The 20158-nt window shown below is 50.2% G+C and overlaps 1 protein-coding gene across 8 annotated transcripts in view; it reads right to left on the bottom strand.

The window, feature by feature from the left end:
* The window catches only part of PRRC2A (proline rich coiled-coil 2A), a 2343739-nt gene that overhangs the window by 467780 nt on the left and 1855801 nt on the right, over positions 1–20158 (bottom strand). For 5 of the 8 annotated variants that reach the window (XM_069635075.1, XM_069635076.1, XM_069635070.1 and 2 more), the window contains one exon: positions 7143–7175. The exons of the other annotated variants lie outside the window; for them this stretch is intronic. In XM_069635075.1, coding sequence (XP_069491176.1) covers positions 7143–7175 — 33 coding nt within the window. The remainder of the gene's footprint in view (positions 1–7142; positions 7176–20158) is intronic. 8 annotated transcript variants of the gene reach the window in all.

Below are 20158 nucleotides of genomic sequence, written 5' to 3'. Positions count from 1 at the left end.
CCCCCATCACTCCTATCATTCAGGACCCCCCCCCTGCGCTCCCCCCTCCACCTCCTCGGTCATCCCTGAGAGACGCGACTGAGCTCCCTTCTGAGGTAGGTTTCTTTTTTCCCCCCACTGTAGACCATTTCCAAGGCTTCGACCCAGGCCTGGGGTCGCCTGCATGGGGGAAACCCCAGTCGGGGATACTCTCCAGGTCGACCTGCAGAAGCTCGGCTCCTTCCTGTACCGTTGTGATGCGCTTTAACATTATCTCCCATTCAAATACCAGGCCGAACGGAAAGGTCCAATTGTATCTGATGCCTTTATCGCTGAGTACCTTCAGGACGGGTCCCATCAGTTTCCTTTTCACTAATGTGCTGTTTGCAAAATCCTGATAAAGCGCTATTTGCCAGCCCTGGTATGTTATCGGTTCTCTCTGGCGCGCTTTCCGAAGGACTGCCTCTTTCTGGGCGTACCTGGCAAAGGCCTCCACGACATCCCTTGGCCTTGGCGCTGTCCCTTTCGGAGCCCTCCCCACCCTGTGAACCCAGTCAAGCTCGACCTGTTCCGGGGAGTCTATACCCAAAATGTTCGCAAAGATAGCCTGGATCACTCCTTTTAGGTCCTTGTCTGCAACCGATTCCGGCAACAGCTTCACCCTTATGTTAATGCTACGAGACCTATTTTCCAAATCTTCAACCTGTGCCTCCAGGTTCCAAGTGGCGACGTCTAATCTTTCGATAGCCTCACTATTGGCGGTGGTATCTTTATCAACGTCCTGTAAACCTTTCTCTAGCAGATCGGTTCTTTCACCCAACTGTCCCATTTCTTGCCGGATCTCTCCTAGAGCCTCATTCAAATCTGCTCTCATGAGCTGAAATTGGTCCTGGAACGTTCTAGCGAGGGTGGTCTGCAAATTGTGTATCTCGCTCAAGAAGTCTTGTTTTGACATCAGAGTGGACGCCCGCTCCGCCTCCGATTGAGTGGGGACCACTGCCCCTTCTTGGTCATTTTTCGTCACTGCTCCAGTGTCCTGCGGGGCCCATAAAGAGCGAAGGGAGCCGGACATCTCGCTCGCCTGCGGAGCGCCCCCACCGTAGGGGTCGGGCTTCGTGTCCCGGCGGTTTCTTGTCCCCGCTAAGGTTGCTCTCTAGACTTCACTCCCCCCCCCCCCCGGGGTCCACTGCCCAATTCTTTGCACTCCAGCTGCCTGCTTCCAGAATTCCGAGAGACTCCGTATCTTTATGCAGCTTGCCGCTTGAAATCCGAGGGGCACTCCCCCTACAAAGCCAGCCCAGCACTCGGGCCCCGAGGGTGCCTTCCTCCCCGGCGGGGTAGCGGCCACCAGCTTTCCACTCCCCCCCCCCCCCCTGGGGGGCCTCACTCACCGCCCTCTGCCGGCTTCTTCCTTCCCTTCCTCAGCGCCGCCAAATCCGGGGACAGTTCTTTCCTGAATAGCCGGGGGCTGGGCCCGGGCCCCCACTCCACAGAATTCTCGCCTGGGACCCCCAAGAATCCGCAGGGAACGGCATGCGGGACAGATAGCCCCTCCGCCAGCAGGGCTGTCCCGCGGGATCTGCTTCGCCGTCCCCCGAGGCCCGAGGAGACCCTCCTTAAGCAAATAGGTTTCTAAGAAGCGCCTGTCCGAAGGCCGCATCTGATCTAGACCCGGTGTCCAAACAGTAGTGCTTGCAGAAAGCCGAAGGGGTGGCCCATGTGGCCACCCGGTTTATAACCTGCCAGGGGACGTGCCGCTGGAAAGCAATTGCTGTTGCCATGGCTCTGACCGCGTGGGTGTGCATGATGGCCGGCAGTGGCTTCTGCTGTCCCTCGTAAGCTTATTTAATGGCTGAAACCATCTAACGGGCTATGGAGGCCCGATACCCTGGTCTTGATTCGCCAAAGGTGACAAAAAGTGCGTCCGACTTGCGGAAGACCTTGGTCCTGTCTAAGTAGAATTTAGAGCGCCAGCCAGATGGCCTTCAGTTACAGCCAATTGATGTGGAACTCCTGCTCCTGCCGGGTCCAGGTGCCATGGACGCAGTGGTTGTCCAGGGTGGCCCCTCCAGCCCTCGAGAGAGAAATCCGTGGTGATGGTGACCTGTGGGATAGGAAGCTTAAAGGCTTGCCCGTCCGCAGGTTGCAGTCATTGGACCACCATGTGAGGTCTGGGTGGAGCAACGGAGGAACTTTGATCATCTCTGACTGAACCTTGCTCCTGGTTCCAAGATGCCGCAAAGTGCAGCTGTATCCTACTCATCCTGAGTCTTGTGTGGTGAACGGCCAAAAGGACTGCTGCCATGAGACCCAGGCGGTCTTGGTATCAACAGGCCGAGGTCACTTCTCTGCTGAGTAAGTGCGCTGTGGCCCGCTTGATGGCCATGATATTGTCCTCCAAAGGAAAAATGTTCTCGGAGCATGTGTCCCATACGAGGCCCAAGAAAGTCAGTCTCAGCGTAGGCTGCAGCTGCGATTTCTTGAGGTTGAGTGAAAAACCCAGCTCGTGCAGTGTGTTCATGAGAGCGTGGGAAGTGTGGTGCACTGCTTCTGAAGATGTCGCTAAGACGAACCAGTCGTCAAGGTACGGTTAGATGTGGTGGCCCTGCAACCTGTAGTGGGCCGCCACGGTATTCATTAGCCTGATAAAGACCCTTGGGGCCGAGTTAAGGCAGAAAGGAAGCACCTTGAATTGGACGTGGTAGCCCATGATCCTGAATCGTAGAAAAGAACGATGAGGCTGCCAGATCGGAACGTGCAAGTATGTGTCCTTCAGATCCAGGGAGCACATCCAATCTCTCTTGCACAATGTCTCCGCTATCAAAGCTGGCGTAACCATCTTGAATTTATGTAGAGGTAGGCAGAGGTTGAGGGTGGAAAGGTCCAGCACAACTCTCAGGCCTGCTTGGTTCTTTTTGTCAATGGCGAAAATCCTGGAGTAAAAGCCCAAGCCTCGCTGGGAGGCTGGGACTACCTCCACTGCCTGGCTCTCGACGAGTGACTGGATCTCCGCTAAAAGAGTTGCTGTCTCAACCTGTGGGAGTGGAAGGGAAGAGGGAGGAGGTACCCCATGGATCCTCTCTGTAGTATCCATGGGGAAATTCTGGCGCCAAAAATGTGCATGGAGAGCAAGCCTGCCCCCCCACTGGAGACATATGGACCCAGAGGGGCATGTCATGCCTTCTTTCCCTCTGAGGCTGTTCCGGCGGAGGGGTACTGGAAAAAGCACTTACTCCCCCTCACCCCATTTTTGTTGTCGATGTGTCAGCGGTCAGGCTGCCTGGACCTCTACTCTTGGAAGCCGCAGAACCCTCCGTATGTACGCCCCTTGTCCGAGCGCTGCCGTCACTGGGTGTACGTTGTGTGCATGGTCCTTGTAAGGATGGATAAAGACTAGGCCGCTTGTGATCTGTTTTTGTCCAGCTCCTCGTCCGTGGTGGAGTAGAAGAGGTCACCCCCCTTCGAACGGAAGGTCTAATATGCGTTCCTGAACGTCCGGGTTGAATTTAGTTGCAGAGCCAAGCTGTTGTTCTCATGTCCATGGCAAAGCAGATGGCCTGGCCAGAGGTGTCGATGTGGGCCACCGTGGACTCCATGATGTCCTGAGCCACTATCTTGGCCTCTGCCAGTCCCGCCTTGAGACGGGATTGGCTCTGCGCCGGAAGCTCTGGGAGGAAGTCCGCAATTTCCCGCCAAAACCTCTGGATAACAGCTGCCATCATGGCATCCACGTTGGCTTGAGGAAGATGTAGGGACGCGTTGGAAAACAGCTTCTTCCTGTACGCCTCCAAGATATTCTTCTCCTTGCCCAACAGTGCCGGAGGAAGAGGCCGAGGAGGACTGCGGCTTGGAGTATAATGATGCCGCAGCGATCACCGAAGAATGCAGCTGAGGGTGAGCCGATAGCAAGAGTGTATCCCCCTCCATCTGCCTGTACTTGGCGTCCAGGCGTCGATTTACCAGATGAACCGAGTGGGGCTTGCGTCAGCCCTTTTTGGCCAAGGCGAATATGTCCTTCTGCATTGGGATCCCCGTTCTTGCTCTGGGACGCAGCGTGAGGACTTAAGCGAGGACCCCCCCCCCCCCTTCTGCTGGTTTCTCAACCTCGGGTTGAGGAAGGCCCAAGTACTCTGCTAGCCCTGCAAGACATTTGTGGAAGGCCTTGGCTGATGGTGTCTCTGGGTCTTCCTCATCCGTGTCCACCTGAGGATCCGGTTGGTCTGGCACCGGTGGAGAGGTGCTGGGGGCCGAAAGGCTGGGGAGTGGATACCGGGGCCGCAGGCTGTAGCGGAGGCTGGTACGGAACCACCCGCACAATCGGTTGGGGGGACGGAGCGGGCGGCTGAGGCTGCACTGGGGCCAGGGACACCGGTACTGAGGCCTGCGGCGCCGGGGCCATTGGCGGGAGCACGTCCCCGATTGCGTCCCCGAGGATGTACCCCATCTGAGGAGATTTCATGAGGCCGAGGAACCTTTGAAAAAATCTGTCCCTGCAGGCCGGAGTGGTAGGCGATATTGACGGGGTAGCAGGCGGCTGCTGGAGCCATTGTACGCCCTATCCATACGGAGGCATCGGAAACCTGCCTTGCGCAAATGAAGAGTAGGCTGTAGGGCACATACTTGGTTGGCACCAGTCCCACCTAGACATCCGTTCCTCCACCTGCTCCCTGCATTGGTGTGGTGTCAGGCGGATCTCCGGAATTTCTGGCACGGCGGCCATTTTGTCAAGCTGCCATCCATGTACCTGCATAGACTGGATTATGGGGATTCGGCCTGGTAGGCGAACTGTGTAAAGGGACCCCCTCGGACATGATGCTGGTACTAGGTCGTGGCACCCCGAGTGAAGCCCCGGTAAAAGAACCTTCCGGTCCCTCAGCACTGTCACCAAGAGGATCTACTGACTCCCCCCCCCCCCCCTCCTCAGCCTGTCGGCCGGTGGTTGATGCAGCCTCGGTATTCATGCTAGTATGAGGACCTGAGCGGTCCCTCCCCGTGGGCGAGTCCTAGGGAAGGAGTCTCCCTTGCGGGGTGCGCTGGAAATGAGCAGCCCTACCTTGGGCCTGGATCGATGAAAGACAAAGTCCTTTAGGTCCTTTGGAGGCGACCTCTGGAAGAACTCCCTCCACCTGGTTAGTCTGTTCTTCAAAGACCTCGAGGAAAGTGTGTCGCACGCGGCACAAGCTTGCCAGCCATTGTCTGGGCCAAGGAAACGTAGGCAGAGGGCGTGGGGGTCTTTAGTTGGAAAGACCGTCGCAAGAAGGACACCTGCTGAACCCTGTAGAAGTCAACATGCGCCGGGGAGGAGCGGGACACTTGAGGACCGAGTACCTGAATTATAAAAAGACAAAAAAAGACAGAAGAGAAGTATCCGCGTGTGGAATTACATGGCCGGAGCCAAACCCAGGACCGCTGGTGAATTTGGTCCGTTCCCGTTGACGCAGAAAAGGGGACGGAGGTGCGGCACCGGAGGGCGGGGTCAGGGCAGCGCATGCTCCCAGGGATACACCCCTGCGCGCTTCTAAATTTAAATGGGAAGGTGTTTTTTTCTGGTGAAAAAGGTTCCGTCTCCCGTCCCTTGGAAGGGATGCCCATGCAGTATGGAGGAAAGGGGACGGGACGCAAGTAAATGTCGTTTCCCACAACAGCGCTTGGAGGATAGCACAAGAAAGTCTTTTCTACTTTACGGGATGCCAAAATGTTTAATTTCAACAGCTGCTTCAGTTGACAAAATCTCTTTCACACAACTGCTCCAAGAATAATTACCCGATTTACTCTCCTGCCAGGTATCTCCTTCCAAAAAGGGTTCACCGCCTGATGAGTATCTTTCACCAGGTCTTCCTCCAATGTTCACTTTTCTTCCAAGTATAACACAGTTGCACTTCTTCACTGTTTATATCTCATGGACTTGAGGTACTACTTATTCCCACTTACCCAGATTGACATCCCTTATATGGGGGTTTGTTCAAGTTCTGACTGTCAACTTCTTTCTTAGTATCTCCTGGCTTTTGGCAATGCTTGTTCCAAGTTTCCCCAAATTGACATTTCATATATGGAGATTTGTACAAGTTATGCCTTTTAACTCTATTTGGTCTGCATTAAAAACAATTACTCAAATGTTCATAAATTTGCTGGCATGTCCCAGGACCCCCAACTTCTATGGGCCAAATCACTGGTGTAACATGTAGATGCGGCAAAGGTTTGTCTCTGGGCAGGCTTCCCCTGTCAGGCAGACTCGGTCAGTTCCTGTTCCAGCTTCCCAACTACTCGCCGATGAAACCAAAGCCACCCCACAGCACCGCGTCTTCTGTGGTCTCTCAGCGGCTGTCTGGCTTTTAGCAGTGCCTCCAGGGAACCTGTTGCGATTTTACCGGACACCCGCTCCTCCGGTAAGGTAGGCTTCCAGGTGGTTGCCTGCAAGCGTCTGGCTCTTTGAGCATGGCTCGACTGTGTCTGATTCTGCCATTGGTCGGCTTCCCGATTCGCGCTCTCTGCAGTTTCTCTCAATTTTGGCAAGTGATCTTCAGGTTTAAATGTCCCGCACAGCTGATCGTTAGCCTGACAACCAGTCAGCACTTTGAACTTGATAATTTAATTCCACATGGACTCCTTACTCATCTTTGGGTTAGTAACTTTAGGCTTTCTGGGATTTGGAGTCCAAAGGAGTTTTAAACCATTTTAAGTTATATTGCTTGACATCTTTGTTTACTAATAACCATCATAAACGGATGTTAAATGGGTTTTATGGGTAATGATATTTTGTTGAGGTGGACAGTATGCCATCCTATCGGAAGTCTCATAAGGGAGGGAAGAATACTGTTTCTTTTCTGGTGGAGTTCTCACTTTCTCCCGATAATCACCCACCCCACATGATCCTCCCTCATAATATCAACCCCCGGGTCGAGATCAGGTAGCGGCTGCCGCTCCCTGGCCGTGTGAGAGGAGATCACTACCGGGCAATCGAGATTACTCTGCAGGATTCATCACAGGGGTCCACAATGAGTCAAACACAGCAAGCAATCAAGGATTATACCAAGAAAGGCAAATACAAAAATACTCTATTTATGGCCAAAGAACACTATGAAAAATGACTAATAGCAGGTAGTAATATCACACAAAACGAAATAGTTAAATACATATATACAATCAGTGAGTTAGTGTTAAACCTTCAGTTCACACCGCCTATCCTCCCAGAGTACCTGAAAGGGAAGGTAAGAAAATAATTATTACACCAACAGTCCACAGAAATATCAGCTTTAACTTGTAAAATCCACCCCTAAATTGTATGGGGCATTGTGCCCAAAAGTTCAGAGTTTCCAATAGTTTTAGGGAGTGGGAAAAAGTTAAGAGGGTCCTGTGGATGAGAGGGAGGTTTCAAAAGTCACAAGAGGACATATTCTAGTTAATAAGACTGTAGGTTTATGAGGGCTTTTTGCAACAGGTTTTGCCGAAGATGAACAGCTGTAAAAGTTTCAAAAGTTATTCACACCTTTCAAGGGTGGCAATAGGGGACAGTTAAGTATTGCTACAACTGAACACCAGCATTCTGTTTTTTTCTCCAGGCAGGTATTGGAGGAATGACTGAGGTCAGTTTTCCTGCCATTGGTTACAGTCTAGGAAGTCCAGAAACTGCTAGTGCAAGCAGAGTTCATGTCAGGTACAGGAGCTTGGTGCAACCTCTTTTGACCTAACAATGCAGCAGGCACTGGTGCAGGACTCTTCAAGACTGTTGACCAGATGCTAGAACTCCGGTTTCAGGGACAGACACCGTTTCGTAGCCAAAGTTAGTCCTCTATCTGGCTCAGTTGATGCTAGGGGGTTGAAGTGTCTCAGGTAGGACTCTTGCAGGACAAGATGACCCCTCAAGTTCCGAGCCAAAACACAGAATAACAAAGTTACTCACCATAGTGACTACCTTACGCCTAAGTCCATAGTCCCCTTTCCTCCATACGTTAGACATTCCGTCCTTTGGGACGGGACCGGAGCACTTTTGTTAAAAAGCATCAAAATCGAAAATGTTTTGACCTTCTCTTTTTTTACGCAGGGTACCGCATGCAGCCAGAACCCTGCCCTCCTGAGCTCCACATCACCCTTCAGTCCTTTTCTATCGCCAGGTGTGCAACCATTTAAGCAATAATAGAGGATACTTATCAGAGGGGACGGCGGGCGGGCATATGGAGGATGGGGGACTATGGACTAGGAGTAAGGTAGTCACTACGGTGAGTAACTTTGTTATACTACATCCCGTCCTCTTTCCTCCAAACTTGTGGGAGATTCCAAAGCACTCCTCACAGGTAATATGGGTTGATGGAACCCCCTTACTGAAAAGTTTTTAAGAACAGCCTAACCAAATTCAGCATTGGCCCTGGAGCTCATGTCCAAGCAGTAATGCTTACTAAAAGCTGATGGGCAAGCCCACGTAGCTGCCTTGACAATGGTCTCCAAGCCGCTTTGCCATGCACAAGATGGGCATGAATGCATCTAGGAGGTTGAAGGCTCTGAATGGTATACGCTTCTGAAATACAGGAGGTAATCCATCAGTAGATGGCCTTTGAAGCAGGTTTCCCTTTCGGGTCTCCGAACGTAACAAAGAGTTGAGAGGAACCCCTGAGTTCAGTTCTGTCCAGATAGAGCTTCAGGGCTCGTCTGACATCTAAATTGTGTAATACTCTCTCGGCATCTGAGGCCGGGTTTGGAAGAAAGACAGGTAATGAGATAGATTGATTCAAACGAAAATCAGTCAATACTTTAGGGAGGAAAGAAGGTTGAGTGCGGAGCACAACCTTATCCTTTTGGAAGGTAAGGAACGGATGTTCCACGGACATGGCTTGAAGCTCGCTTACTCGCCTTGCCGAAATCACAGCAATAAAAAAGGTAACCTTCCAAGAAAGGTACTTTAGATCCGTCGTAGCCATGGGCTCAAATGGTTTATGGCATAAGGCGGTCAGGACCACATTTAAACCCCACTTTGGATGAGGATTGCGTACAGGTGGAAAAAGATCTAATAAACCCGTGAAATGCCTCTTAATGACTGTGTTCAAAGAAAAGGAACAGGTGTCAGTGGACAGGTAGGCGGCAACAGCCGACAAGTCCGACAAGACATGAATGCCTGAAGCAGCCAGATGAGAAATGAACGAAAGGACAGTGTCAATCGCAGCATGTCTGGGGTCTAGTTGCTTAGCTAAACACCAGTGACAAAACCGGAGCCACTTGCTCCTATACGGAGACCTCGGTAGAGGGCTTCCTAGCCGCTTGGATAATGTGCATTTGTGTCCTCGGACAGGTTAAACTGGACTAAGGATTTGAAGTTAGGCACCAGGCCGCCAAGCTGATTGATTGCGGGGAGGGCTTCCACATCTGCTGCTCGGACTGGTGAAGCAGGTTGGGAATCAACGGCAGTCTAATCAGAGGACAAATCGACAGATGCTGAAGTTCCGAAAACCAGAACCTGGCTGGCCACCAAGGAGGTATGAACAGGAGGGTGCAATTCGATGTATTCCTGAGCTTGCAGAGTGACCGATTAATCAGAGGAAGAGGCGGGAAGGCATATGCCTTCATGTGCCACGAGATCTCGAGAACATCCCCTACAGAGGCGGCCCCGAGACCGTTCCTGGATGCATAAAGGAGGACGTTTTCTGTTTGTGGCAGTCGCAAAAAGGTCGACTTCTGGAGTGCCCCCTTGGCGAAAAATGGTGGAGAGGACCTCCATGTTCAGTTCCCACTCGTAGCTGGCTGCTGTCTGTCGGCTGAGTGAGTCTGCCATCACATTGAATTGACCCAGAATGTGTACTGCCAGTAGCCAAATGCTGTGCTGGATGGCCCATTCCCAAACATGAATGGCAAGGTACACAAGAGGTGGTGACTTGGTACCACCCTGCTTGTTGATATTAAACATTGACACCGAGTTGTCCTTGCGGATGCGGACCACCCGGTTCGTGATGAATGGTTGGAAAGCTTTCAGCGCCAGAAAAACAGCCAGTAGTTCAAATTAATTTATATGAAACTGCCTGTCCGACGGCATCCATAGATCGAAAACCTGGAGATGATCCAGAGTCGCACCCCACCCCAGATGGGAGGAGTCTGCAGTAATCGTCACTTGTGGGCAGGGCTCCTGAAAGGAAGCCCCCACTGTAAGATTGTTAGTCAAAGACCACCATAGAAGGTCCGTCATCATGCAGGATGGAACTGGGATCATCTTGGAATCCGTGTCCGAAGCCCGACACCAAGAGCTCCGAAGAGCCAGCTGTGTACGTCTCAACTTGAAGCGCAAGATCAAGAGCCAATACACACAAGGCCCTGAGGCCCAGACGCCTCTGGAACCACCAAGCTGTCATGTGCTCTGACTGGATGAAGAGCCGACATGTGGCGAACAGATCCGCAATCCTGTCTGCCGTCAAATACACCTCGGAGTCGATCATGTTCCAACAGAAACCCAGGAAGATCAGGTCTTGGGAGACCGTCATGGAAGATTTCCGCCAGTTCACCAACAGCCCAAGATGGATCAGGAGCTGGAGGAGAGACTGGAGATTGCTCAAATCCATCAGTGGACAAGGGCTGCGTAGGAGCCAGTCGTCCAAATACAGATATACAAACACCCTGTAGCCAAAGGAAAGCTGCAATGACTGACATCTTCATAAAGACACGCGGTGCCAAGCTCAGACCAAAAGGGAGCACACAGAACTGGAAGTGCTCCCCTCTCAGGGAGAGCCACAGATCTTTTTGATGCAGCCTCCATATCAGGATGCCAGTCACCCTTCCGAAGAGAGGACTTTATTTGGCAAGGTGCGATCATCTTGAATTTCTCTTGGGGAAGAGAAAGGCTGAACTGGGAAAGGTTGAGGATGGTGCGCAGGCCAGTCTGGTTGGGTTTGGGCACCATGAACAGACTAGAGTAGAAGCCCTCCCCTTGTTCTCCAAAGGGAACAGGTTCCACCACCCTGAGGTCTAGAAGCTTCTGACCCTCGGCTCTGAGGGAGGGTGTCCTGATCTGTTGGAAGGGAGGTTTGAAGGGTGGGGTAGGGGGAGTGGCAAGCGAAAGCCCTCCCGAGCGATTGACAAAACCCAAAGCCTTCGGTGAGGGTTTGCAACACCTCCAGATGAGATGAGATTAGTACTCCGAGAGTCTCGTGCGACCGACAAAAATATTTTGCAGACTTGTCGCCAGGGAGACTACTTGCCCCTGGAGAGGAGGCCGATGGCCGAGAGAAAAACCGACCACGCTGCTGATTTCGACGGGTGCCGCCAACCGGAGGTTCAGTCCTGTGCACCCGGCGGTCATGGAACCCCCTGAAGCCAGAGAAGGATCAAGACTGAGACCCTGACCTCTGTGTATAAGGGGCCTTAGCGGAGACCTTTGCAAGGACAAAGATTTGGCGGTTTGGGTGCTCGCCTTGGTCTTTGCAAGTTCGTTATCCACAGACGAATGGAACAATTCCTCGCCATCGAAAGGAAGGTCCAGAACTTTATCTTGCCTCTCCTTCGAAAACTTTGTCGCATGGAGCCACGCTTGGCGGGAGTTGTCAATTCCCACCATCAGGCCTCGAGCGAGGTATCCACATGGTGTGCCGCAGCTTCCAGGAGATCTTGTGCCACCAGCCTGGTGTCCGACAAACAGGCTTTGAAGTATTCTAGCTTATCCGCAGGAATACACTCCTGGAAATCAGACAACTCCTTCCACAGCTTCATATTAACTTCTGCCAGGATCAGCTCAGTATTTGCTTGACGAAGTTGCAGTGCTGAGTTGGCAAAGACTTTCTTGCCCAAGGAGTCCAAAATGTTGTCTTACTTGGAGATAATCTGAGCCGCAGCCGTAAAGGTAACAGAGGCCGGCTCTGCTTGAAGCGTGGCCGCAGATACCACCGTCTAGGAAGGGAGCGGACAAGATGCCAAAGCTATCTCCTCGGAGGTGTGACGCCTGTAACGGGTGTCGATTCTCTTATTGATATGCAGCCCGGTGTGAGGCTAATCCCAGACCTTAAGGGCCTCAGCCAAAGCGCCCTTCTGGAGAAACAGGCCGGTACGCTCTTGTGGTGAGAAGGTGAATGCTCCCGAAAGCACCCCTTCCTGCGGAGCGGGGGCCTCAGGTACTGGAATGTAGAAGAGGGCCATCATATACAGAACCCAGTCATGGAATGCTCTGACAGAGCGGGGCTGCTCATGGCTATCCTGATCTGCTTGAGGGTCATCCAACGAATCGGGAGCAGACAGCTGGGCCGCCACAGGTTTTAAAGTGCTATCCCGTTCTACCAGTGTCTTCTTGTTAGGTAAGATTTCCACAGGGCTGGTAAATCTTCCTTGCCTGGTTCAACTCCAGAACTTTTTGCTTTTCTAGTGAGATATTTTCCATTAATACCTCAGTGAGTGGGAACCTTTTTCCACACTCACCTGTCTTTAACTCTTTTTATGGGTGTCATTTTTAAGACTCTCCATAGTGTCTTTTTAAAGTTATCATGTCTAACAACTTATTGGCAATAAGTGCCTGTTGTTGCTGGGTTGCCCTAGGGGCTCCCCCTTTAACTTTCTTGTGCTAACCTTGAGTGAACTACAGTTCCCAAGGGTAGAAAGGATCTTTGGATCCCTTTTACATTTTATTCTGTGAAACCAGCACACCCTACCTTATGTGGAGTGCTGGGGAGATACAATGTATCCCCTTTCACATTTAAACTGTAACAATTCTGTTACAGTGACAAGCTTACCTTTAATGGCTGGTGGCAGAGATACCTTTTACTAATTTGGTGCACCTTTACCGCGTGCTGTAATCACAGCTGCAGTAAAAGCACCTAAGGGTGCTCATTTTTACCAAAATGGCCCCGGTCTTCTTTTTCTGCCATTTCAGTGTTTCTTGTCGTTTCTTGTTCCTTCCCCTGACATCCAGGGCGGGAAAATCCTTTGTTTGAGTTTTGTCTTCGGCGGGAGTCCCCTGGACACCCCGCCCAGGCTCCAGTCAGTCTGTAAGCACAGGAAGTGGGGGAGGGGTCCCAAACTTCCCCCTCCTTTGTCTTAGGTCTTCCTTCAACTGGGCAGCCAAACGCCCCTTTCTTGTAAAATGCGGGGAGAGAATGCAGAGGTTGTGTTGCAGTTCCTGATAAATACTGGAAACCTGGAAGCTGAAGTCATGTCGACCACTGGAACAGAAAACCGAAGAGGATGACGAAGGAAAAGCGGCGGGAATGATTTCCAGCGGCCGGAGAGCCTGCTTTGTAACCAGAGCCTGCTGCAGCCCTTCCTTCCGATCGACCTGGGGTCTCCGAAAACTATGACCCGAACCCAGAGCCTGGTGAGACCCACTAGACTCAAGACGACCAGGATTTTGAGCCATCCCACGGGTTGCTGCGACCTTGCGTTCTTGCAATACCCCGATACCCTGGGACCTCCTGCCACTGTGCGGTGCATGGTCTTCCGAATTTCGAATCTCGCTGAAACTTCGTGGGCATCTTGGTCTATCTCCAGCGACACGAATCGAGTCCAAAAAGTCCCCTCACAAGAGTGCTGGACCTTTTAAACGACGAGAATTGAACCGCGATTTTCTGTCTTCTTCTGTGCTCCTTGAAAAGGCGCCAAACCCGCAGAACCGCATTCAGCCGCGAGAGAAATCTTGCCTAGAGCCTTCTTCATCGATCCCTTCTGAGGTCTTGTGTTCAGTCTCCAGGACAAGGAATCCAGTGACCGGGTATTTGGCTGCAGTCCCTGAAGTTCTCCTGCTGCAATCTCTTCTTCATTGCTGAGGTACTGTGTTGGCTTGGGTATATACTTACCTTAAGCCTGTTGGGATTTCTGTGTAGTCCTGGGGTGTTTTCTGTGATTGGGAGGTCCCTCGTCCAGTACACCCAGTCCCACTGCTAGAATCCTGCTGGGGTGCCTTCTGTGAAGCCCCTGGACCCTCTTCTAACCCTAGAAGTAAAGTACTCACTTGTTTGCCCAGTTTTCCTAAGGAAACTGCTACTAAAGAACTTATTCTAACACGGCCTGTTGGTCACTAGTCCTAGTGACCCCCCTTCTGCCACTGAGAACACTCATGCTTCAAGAATAAGGGAAAGACTTTGAAGGGATTGGGACTTCTGCCTAGAAAAGAAATCAAGTGTTTTTACTTACTTGTAAAGAGTTGGTTGGTAACTGTAATTCTAAGAGTGAACAGTTACAAAAGTTCTTACTGATCTTGGATGTGTGATGCACTATTCTTAAAAGTATGGTTAACATCTTTTCCTTCCTTAGCCACTGTTTTGCCAGTCTAAAAGAAAGTAGATGTGAAGGTATTTTACTCTCCTGTGATTAGGTTGTGCCTCTTTACAAAAGTAATGTGTTGGTTTCACCAGATTATTCCTGAAGGGTAATTGTACGAGTGTCCTCCAACTGTTGGTATCACCAGGTTAGTCCTGCTAGGATAACTGTATGAGTGTCCCCCAACTGGGTCTTGCTTCCCCTGACTTGCTGCTAGCCTGTCTTTAATAAGTCTACATTAGGTTGTTGCCTACCTAGAATATCTATTCAGTAAAGTGTGACATTGGGTTTTACTTTCCCCTTCATTGTGAAGTTAAAGTAAGTGGGTTTTACTTACCTTGTGTTAGCTGTGTGCCATCCAAAACAAGTTACAAGAGTTATTGCTTACCTCAATCTGGGGTTCCCTGATTTCCAAAGCATCTGTAATGATACATTACATCCATAGGTATTACTCACCTGGTATAACTGTGTGTTATGACAAAAGTAGTTATAGGTTTTTACTGCACCTAGAATAAGTGTTTCACTATTCACCAAAAGTATATTGTCCAGTTGACTGTTTATGTGATTTGTTCCAAGAGTCACTGTACAACTGGAAGGGCCTACTGTCCTTGTATTACCAAAAGTAATCTAAAAGTAACCATTGGTCTTTTACTCCCAAAGAATAGGCTTGGCCTATACTAAATGTGTATAACAAGGTTTTGACTTCCCTAGAACTACTGTTCCAAATAAGGTCTATACTTGGGTCTGTGTACTTTCAAGTACAGTGTTGTGTTTTATATTGTGATTTCATATAATGTTCCAGTATTTACTTAACCCCTAGATTTATCTGGGCCTACTTGTATTTAAATAAATCCTTTATTTTTATAATACATAGTGTTTGTGTTTCTTTGGATCATTTGTATTACAATTTTCACTTGTACTGTATCTACTGCCCTCTCTCCCTCCTAAGATAAGCCTGGCTGCTCTGCCTATGCTACCATGTACTCAGGTGGTACAGTCTTATACTAAGAGTGGAGTCTTGTACTGCCTCAGTTGAATGGTTTTACTAGGCCCTTAACTGGACTTCAGAAAAACTGTCCTAACACTTCTCTACGGGAAACAGCGGGGGTAGGGGAGGAAGCGCTGGAGGCGGACCAATACGAAGAGGTGATACCACCGCAGGAGCTGCCAGGGTGGAAGGTGGAGTCGGAGGTTCAGGGTAGATTTCCTTGAAAAGACCCTTAAAATACTCTTTCATAGGGTCAGAATTATTTTTATTTATAACGCACCGAAGATTGCAAGCATCAGGGCGCAAACAAAAACACATGGACTGGTTGGGACACAGAAAGCATGCGCCTCTGAAGTTTCCCGAAAAATGCATCCTCTGATGAAGGCTTAGGCGCTGGCGAAGGCCTCTCATATTGGGCATACCCCCACCAACACAACGAGGATGGTTGCCAGGAAGGTCCACCACCAATCGGGTCGGCATGGATCAGTGGAGCAGAAGTAGGCGGAAGCGAAACAGTATGTGGCAGCGGCATCCGAGCACGCCAGTCATAAGAAGGGCGAAACAGATTTTTACCTTCCACCCGAGGTGAAAAAGGCTGCTCAGCCCCATAATTACGATTCCCAGCACCCGCCGTCCAGAACGTAGGTGTAAGGGAAGAATCCAAAATGGCTGCCGTGGACCATGAAGAGTGGGCCACCATTTTGTCAATGCCTGAAGAGAACTGTGTCACATGTGTAGGTGAGGCAATCATCTCCTCAGGCTGGCCAGGGGACTTAATTAACACCTTAGCCTTGACACAAGGATCCTCGGTAGAGCCGGTACTTGGGGGTCTAGGATGTTTACAGGCCATCTTGAAGGTGGCCCCAAAATTAGCCTCCAGAGGAGGAGCCTCGCAGAGCCAGTAACAGAGGAGTTACGGTCTATGACCAACCTCTTTGCCCTCTCGACAGAACCAGTATCACCGTGACCCTGAGCGCGGGAATGCTGAGGAATCACCCTTACAAACAAGACCCTAGGAGCAGGTCTCGGTTTTGTCGGTACAGACCTTAGCCTCAGAAAGAGGAACCTCAAGCTTCTCCCCGATATGTATAGCTCCCTCATGAGGGTCCTCGAGCTGTGGCTTGGTACAGAAAGCTTCAGAAAAGGCGCCCTCGGCGCGAACCCTGGTGTCCAAAGCCACAGTTGAACTGGGCTGAAGTTTAGCAACCAACTGGTGAACCTCGGAACGTGTTCCGGTCTTGGCAGGTCCGACGTAGGAACCCTCCGAGAAAATTCCTGTACACCTATTAGGCGCGCGAGGCATCTCAGGGGAAACCCTGGTGGTAGAGCTGCACAAACCACTCCCGGACCAAGACCACCCTGGGAAGGAGTCTCCCGGTAGGGGCGCCCTAAAAAGTAAGGAACTTATCAAGCGTCACTTCTTTTTGTCGATGAAAAGCTGATGAGTTGGAACACGCTGAAAGACGTCCTCCCACTGAAGAAGACGGCAGAGTGCCCAGACGGAAAGGGAATTGCAGTAGAAGCACGAATCCCAGCGGGGGTTCGGCCCGAGACACTCCAAGCAGAGAGAATGGGGATCCGTCCTAGCGAAGCAAGGTTCGCATGAAGAACAGGACACAAATCCCAGATGCTGCGGCATAGCCGGAGGACTAAGCGACCGCAGAACCGGAGCAGGAGAGGACGACAACGGGAACAAGAAAACATTTGCCGGTGATGCAAGTGCACCCAGCCCCGACTGCACAGAGAAAAGGACTGAAGAGCGATGCGCGGGCGGATCTCAGGAGGGCAGGATTACGGCCGCGTGCGGTACCCTGCGTAAAAAGCGAAGGACAACATTTTCTTCAATTTTGATGCTTTTTAACAAAAGTGCTCCGGTCCCGTCCCGAAGGACGGAATGTCCCACAGGTATGGAGGAAAGAGGACGGGATGTAGAAGTAGGACTTCTACCGCGGTAGCCAAAACTGGAGCTGGTCAGTCCAATGGATGGCCCCAGGGACACTGCTAAGGGCTCCAACTTGTTGGGTTACCAAACAAAGTCACGGATGGTTGTTCCTACCACTGCGACGGGTAGAATCAATGATGGTCTTCTAAGATCACTAGCCAGACAGCGCTACACTGGGACTCCAGCAAAAGTTGGTCATCAGGCCTGCTCATGATCAGTCCACGTGTGTTCTGAAGTCTTCACGACTACGCAGGATACTTTGCTCCTCGCAGGATCTCTGGGTGACGGCTGCAGGACTTTTAATGGAAAAACTCAGGTGAGCACAGAAACACAGACCAACCTATGAAGATGTGCCGCTCAAACACACCCTAGCAGTGGACCAAGCAGAGACCACTGTTGGTGAAACTCATGCATACACTTCAGACAAAAAGTAGTTTGTGTATTGGTACCAGCTAGTCCCAACCCACTTCCTGGCTTCCAAACACACAGGCTCTGCACTAGCCCACGAAAAGCAGCTTTCCCTGGCAAATGCGTGCCCATAAAAGGATTTTCCTGACCTGAGAAGGCAAAAAGGCAAGATGGGCCAAAGATCAAACGCAAAACCTTGCGGCACGGCCATGTTAGGAAACTAGCCATATTTAGTTGTCAAATGCGGTAAATGCAAGACAGCTAAAGAAAAATACAGTAAAACTAGTGAACAACTGCTGCCACCAGTTTGTCTTTAGGCACATTTTAGATAACCATAAAATCCATGTGAGCGTAGTGTAGGGTCATACAAAAGAAACCCTGTTGCACTGGATTGGATGATGCATTGTTAAACAGTTTCCCAAACAGGCAACTAAGTCACAAGACTAAGGTTTCCCAGTACGGACAGTCTGAAGGAGTAGTCAGTTTCCCCATGACATAAGCAAAAGGCCAGTGGAGTGAAACTGAAGGCTTGACTTCACTGCAAAAAGTCAGGAGAAAGTACAACAACAAAAGCCAAACGTTTGTGGGTCCATAACATATGGAGGAGAAGTTGCTCCAAAAGAAACCTTTCCCAACAACTACAACCACAAACGGACCAGAGCAAATTCCGAATTCAATGTCATAGGGTCAAGGACTCAAAAGTCAATAGCAGGGTGGTATTGTCTGCTTCCAATCAATGAAAAAATGCCTCTTCCCCCCAAAGACACAGGAAAGTCTTCACAAAAGGATTCTACGTTTGCTAAAAAGTAGCAACAAGGAAGACTAAATGCATTTTCTCATTATAGTATTGACACTTTCACATTTAAAATGTTAGATCTTTGGCCTGGAGTAGTTTGCATGTCCTGTAATACAATGTTCACTAGTTCAGCAAGCCCCTAAACCGAAGGAGGCCTTGCCTAGTGTTAAGGAGGTTTATCATTTGTATGCGCCATCCTCTCTCCCAGTGAGAACCCCAGAACTTTTTGCTGAACTTCTAGAACTTTTTCTTTAAATCCTGAATGAGTGGAGCTTTTTTCCACTCATTCATTCTTGAGGGCTGTTTTTTGGAACTCTATTCTTTGTATTCTACCTGTAGTATGGAGTCTGTCTGCTCCATAGCTTTTAAAGGCACCTGTATTTTAATATTGTAGCACACAGCTCTGATGGGGGGGGATCTCAAACCCCCCCCCCCCAGCCCCCACAGACCATACCCGGATGACACCAAAGTAATCATGAAACAGCGACCTGGCTGAACACACCTGCAGAGACATTAGCCAGGTACAAAACAATACAGATGAACTGAAGGAAAAATGGAATCCACAGCTGCATTGAAAAGATTGAGAAAGCTCAAAGCACAGGGTTGAAGCCTGATACACAGATATTTCGGGGAGACGCAAAACAGGCCTGGCAGCATGTCCAGCACTACCAAGGATGCTGGGGGAAGAGGGTTTGAGTCAGCTGAAAAGATACAGGACCTGTAAGGACAAAAAGCTGAAATCCCTCAAATGCCAGCAGAGAAAATCATTTTTACGGTCCATGAACAGGTGACCTGGAGCGAGTGGAACAAAGCCCATTCAGACTGATAAGGTTATTCCCATCAAATTGAAGATGAAAATAAATGCAACATGATGATAGTTGAGTGTCCTTGCTCAAGGTCTGGGAAGTCAGAGGGGTGAAACAATAGTGGGAAGCAAGCAGTGCTTTGAGCTCACCTTTCCCACTTATCATTTTTGTTGACAAATGACGAGGCTTGCACTAACCTGGGGTGTGGTGCCAGGTGGCGCTACTAGATCTAGACAGATCAAGAAAATGATCTGTCCCCTATAGACTAATTATGCTTATACTGTTCACCCAATCCAATTTCACCTAAGGGCGAGGAAGGTATCTTTTGGTCGTGAGGTCACTGCAGCTTAAGAACTCACTGCCCGCCTGTAATGAGCTGAGAGCACATTTGGAGCTGTATAATTCATTTGCGTATCCCTGCTTGGACTAAATAAAGCAGCAATTTATCAAATTTCTGGACTCCTCCGTTTTTTGGGCATGGGGGGATTTCCCTTGTTCCTAACTCTGTTTTTCTAACTACACTTCAGCTCCTTATGGGCAGTGTTGCTGGGGGCCCTTATGGTCCTCCTTTGAGATTCTTCTTCTTTATCCTAGAGTAACTAGAGTTCTTAAGGATAGAGAGCATCTCTCCTAAAACTTTATAGTTTAAGAGATTGGCACACTACCTTATGTAGAGTGCCAAAGGAATACTCCATATCCCCCTTCTCTCTGCTCTTGTGACTTTAGTCACATAAGACAACCTTCTAGTTAGGGCTGGTGGCAGTGGGCGTGTTCCACCAACTATTGTGTAATACTTTTTGTAACGCAGGCTATATCCATAGTCTTGGTAGTGCACAATAGGGGCACCCAAGTACCAACTTGGGGCCTCCCTTCTTTTTTCACCATTACTAGCATGGTGGTTCTTTGTTAGGAGGGGGAGGTCTGGGTTTGCGTTTTGCCTTTGGCAGGAACCCTTTGGATTCCCCGCCTAGGCTCCAGATTGTCTGGGCTGGCAGGAAGTGGGGGAGGAGTTTTCCACCCCCCAT

Source organism: Ambystoma mexicanum, chromosome 13, assembly GCF_040938575.1.
Source record: "Ambystoma mexicanum isolate Mex_15411 chromosome 13, UKY_AmexF1_1, whole genome shotgun sequence".
Lineage (NCBI taxonomy): Eukaryota > Metazoa > Chordata > Amphibia > Caudata > Ambystomatidae > Ambystoma > Ambystoma mexicanum.
The sequence above is the reverse complement of the archived record's forward strand: the minus strand, read 5'-3'. Positions and strand labels throughout refer to the sequence as shown.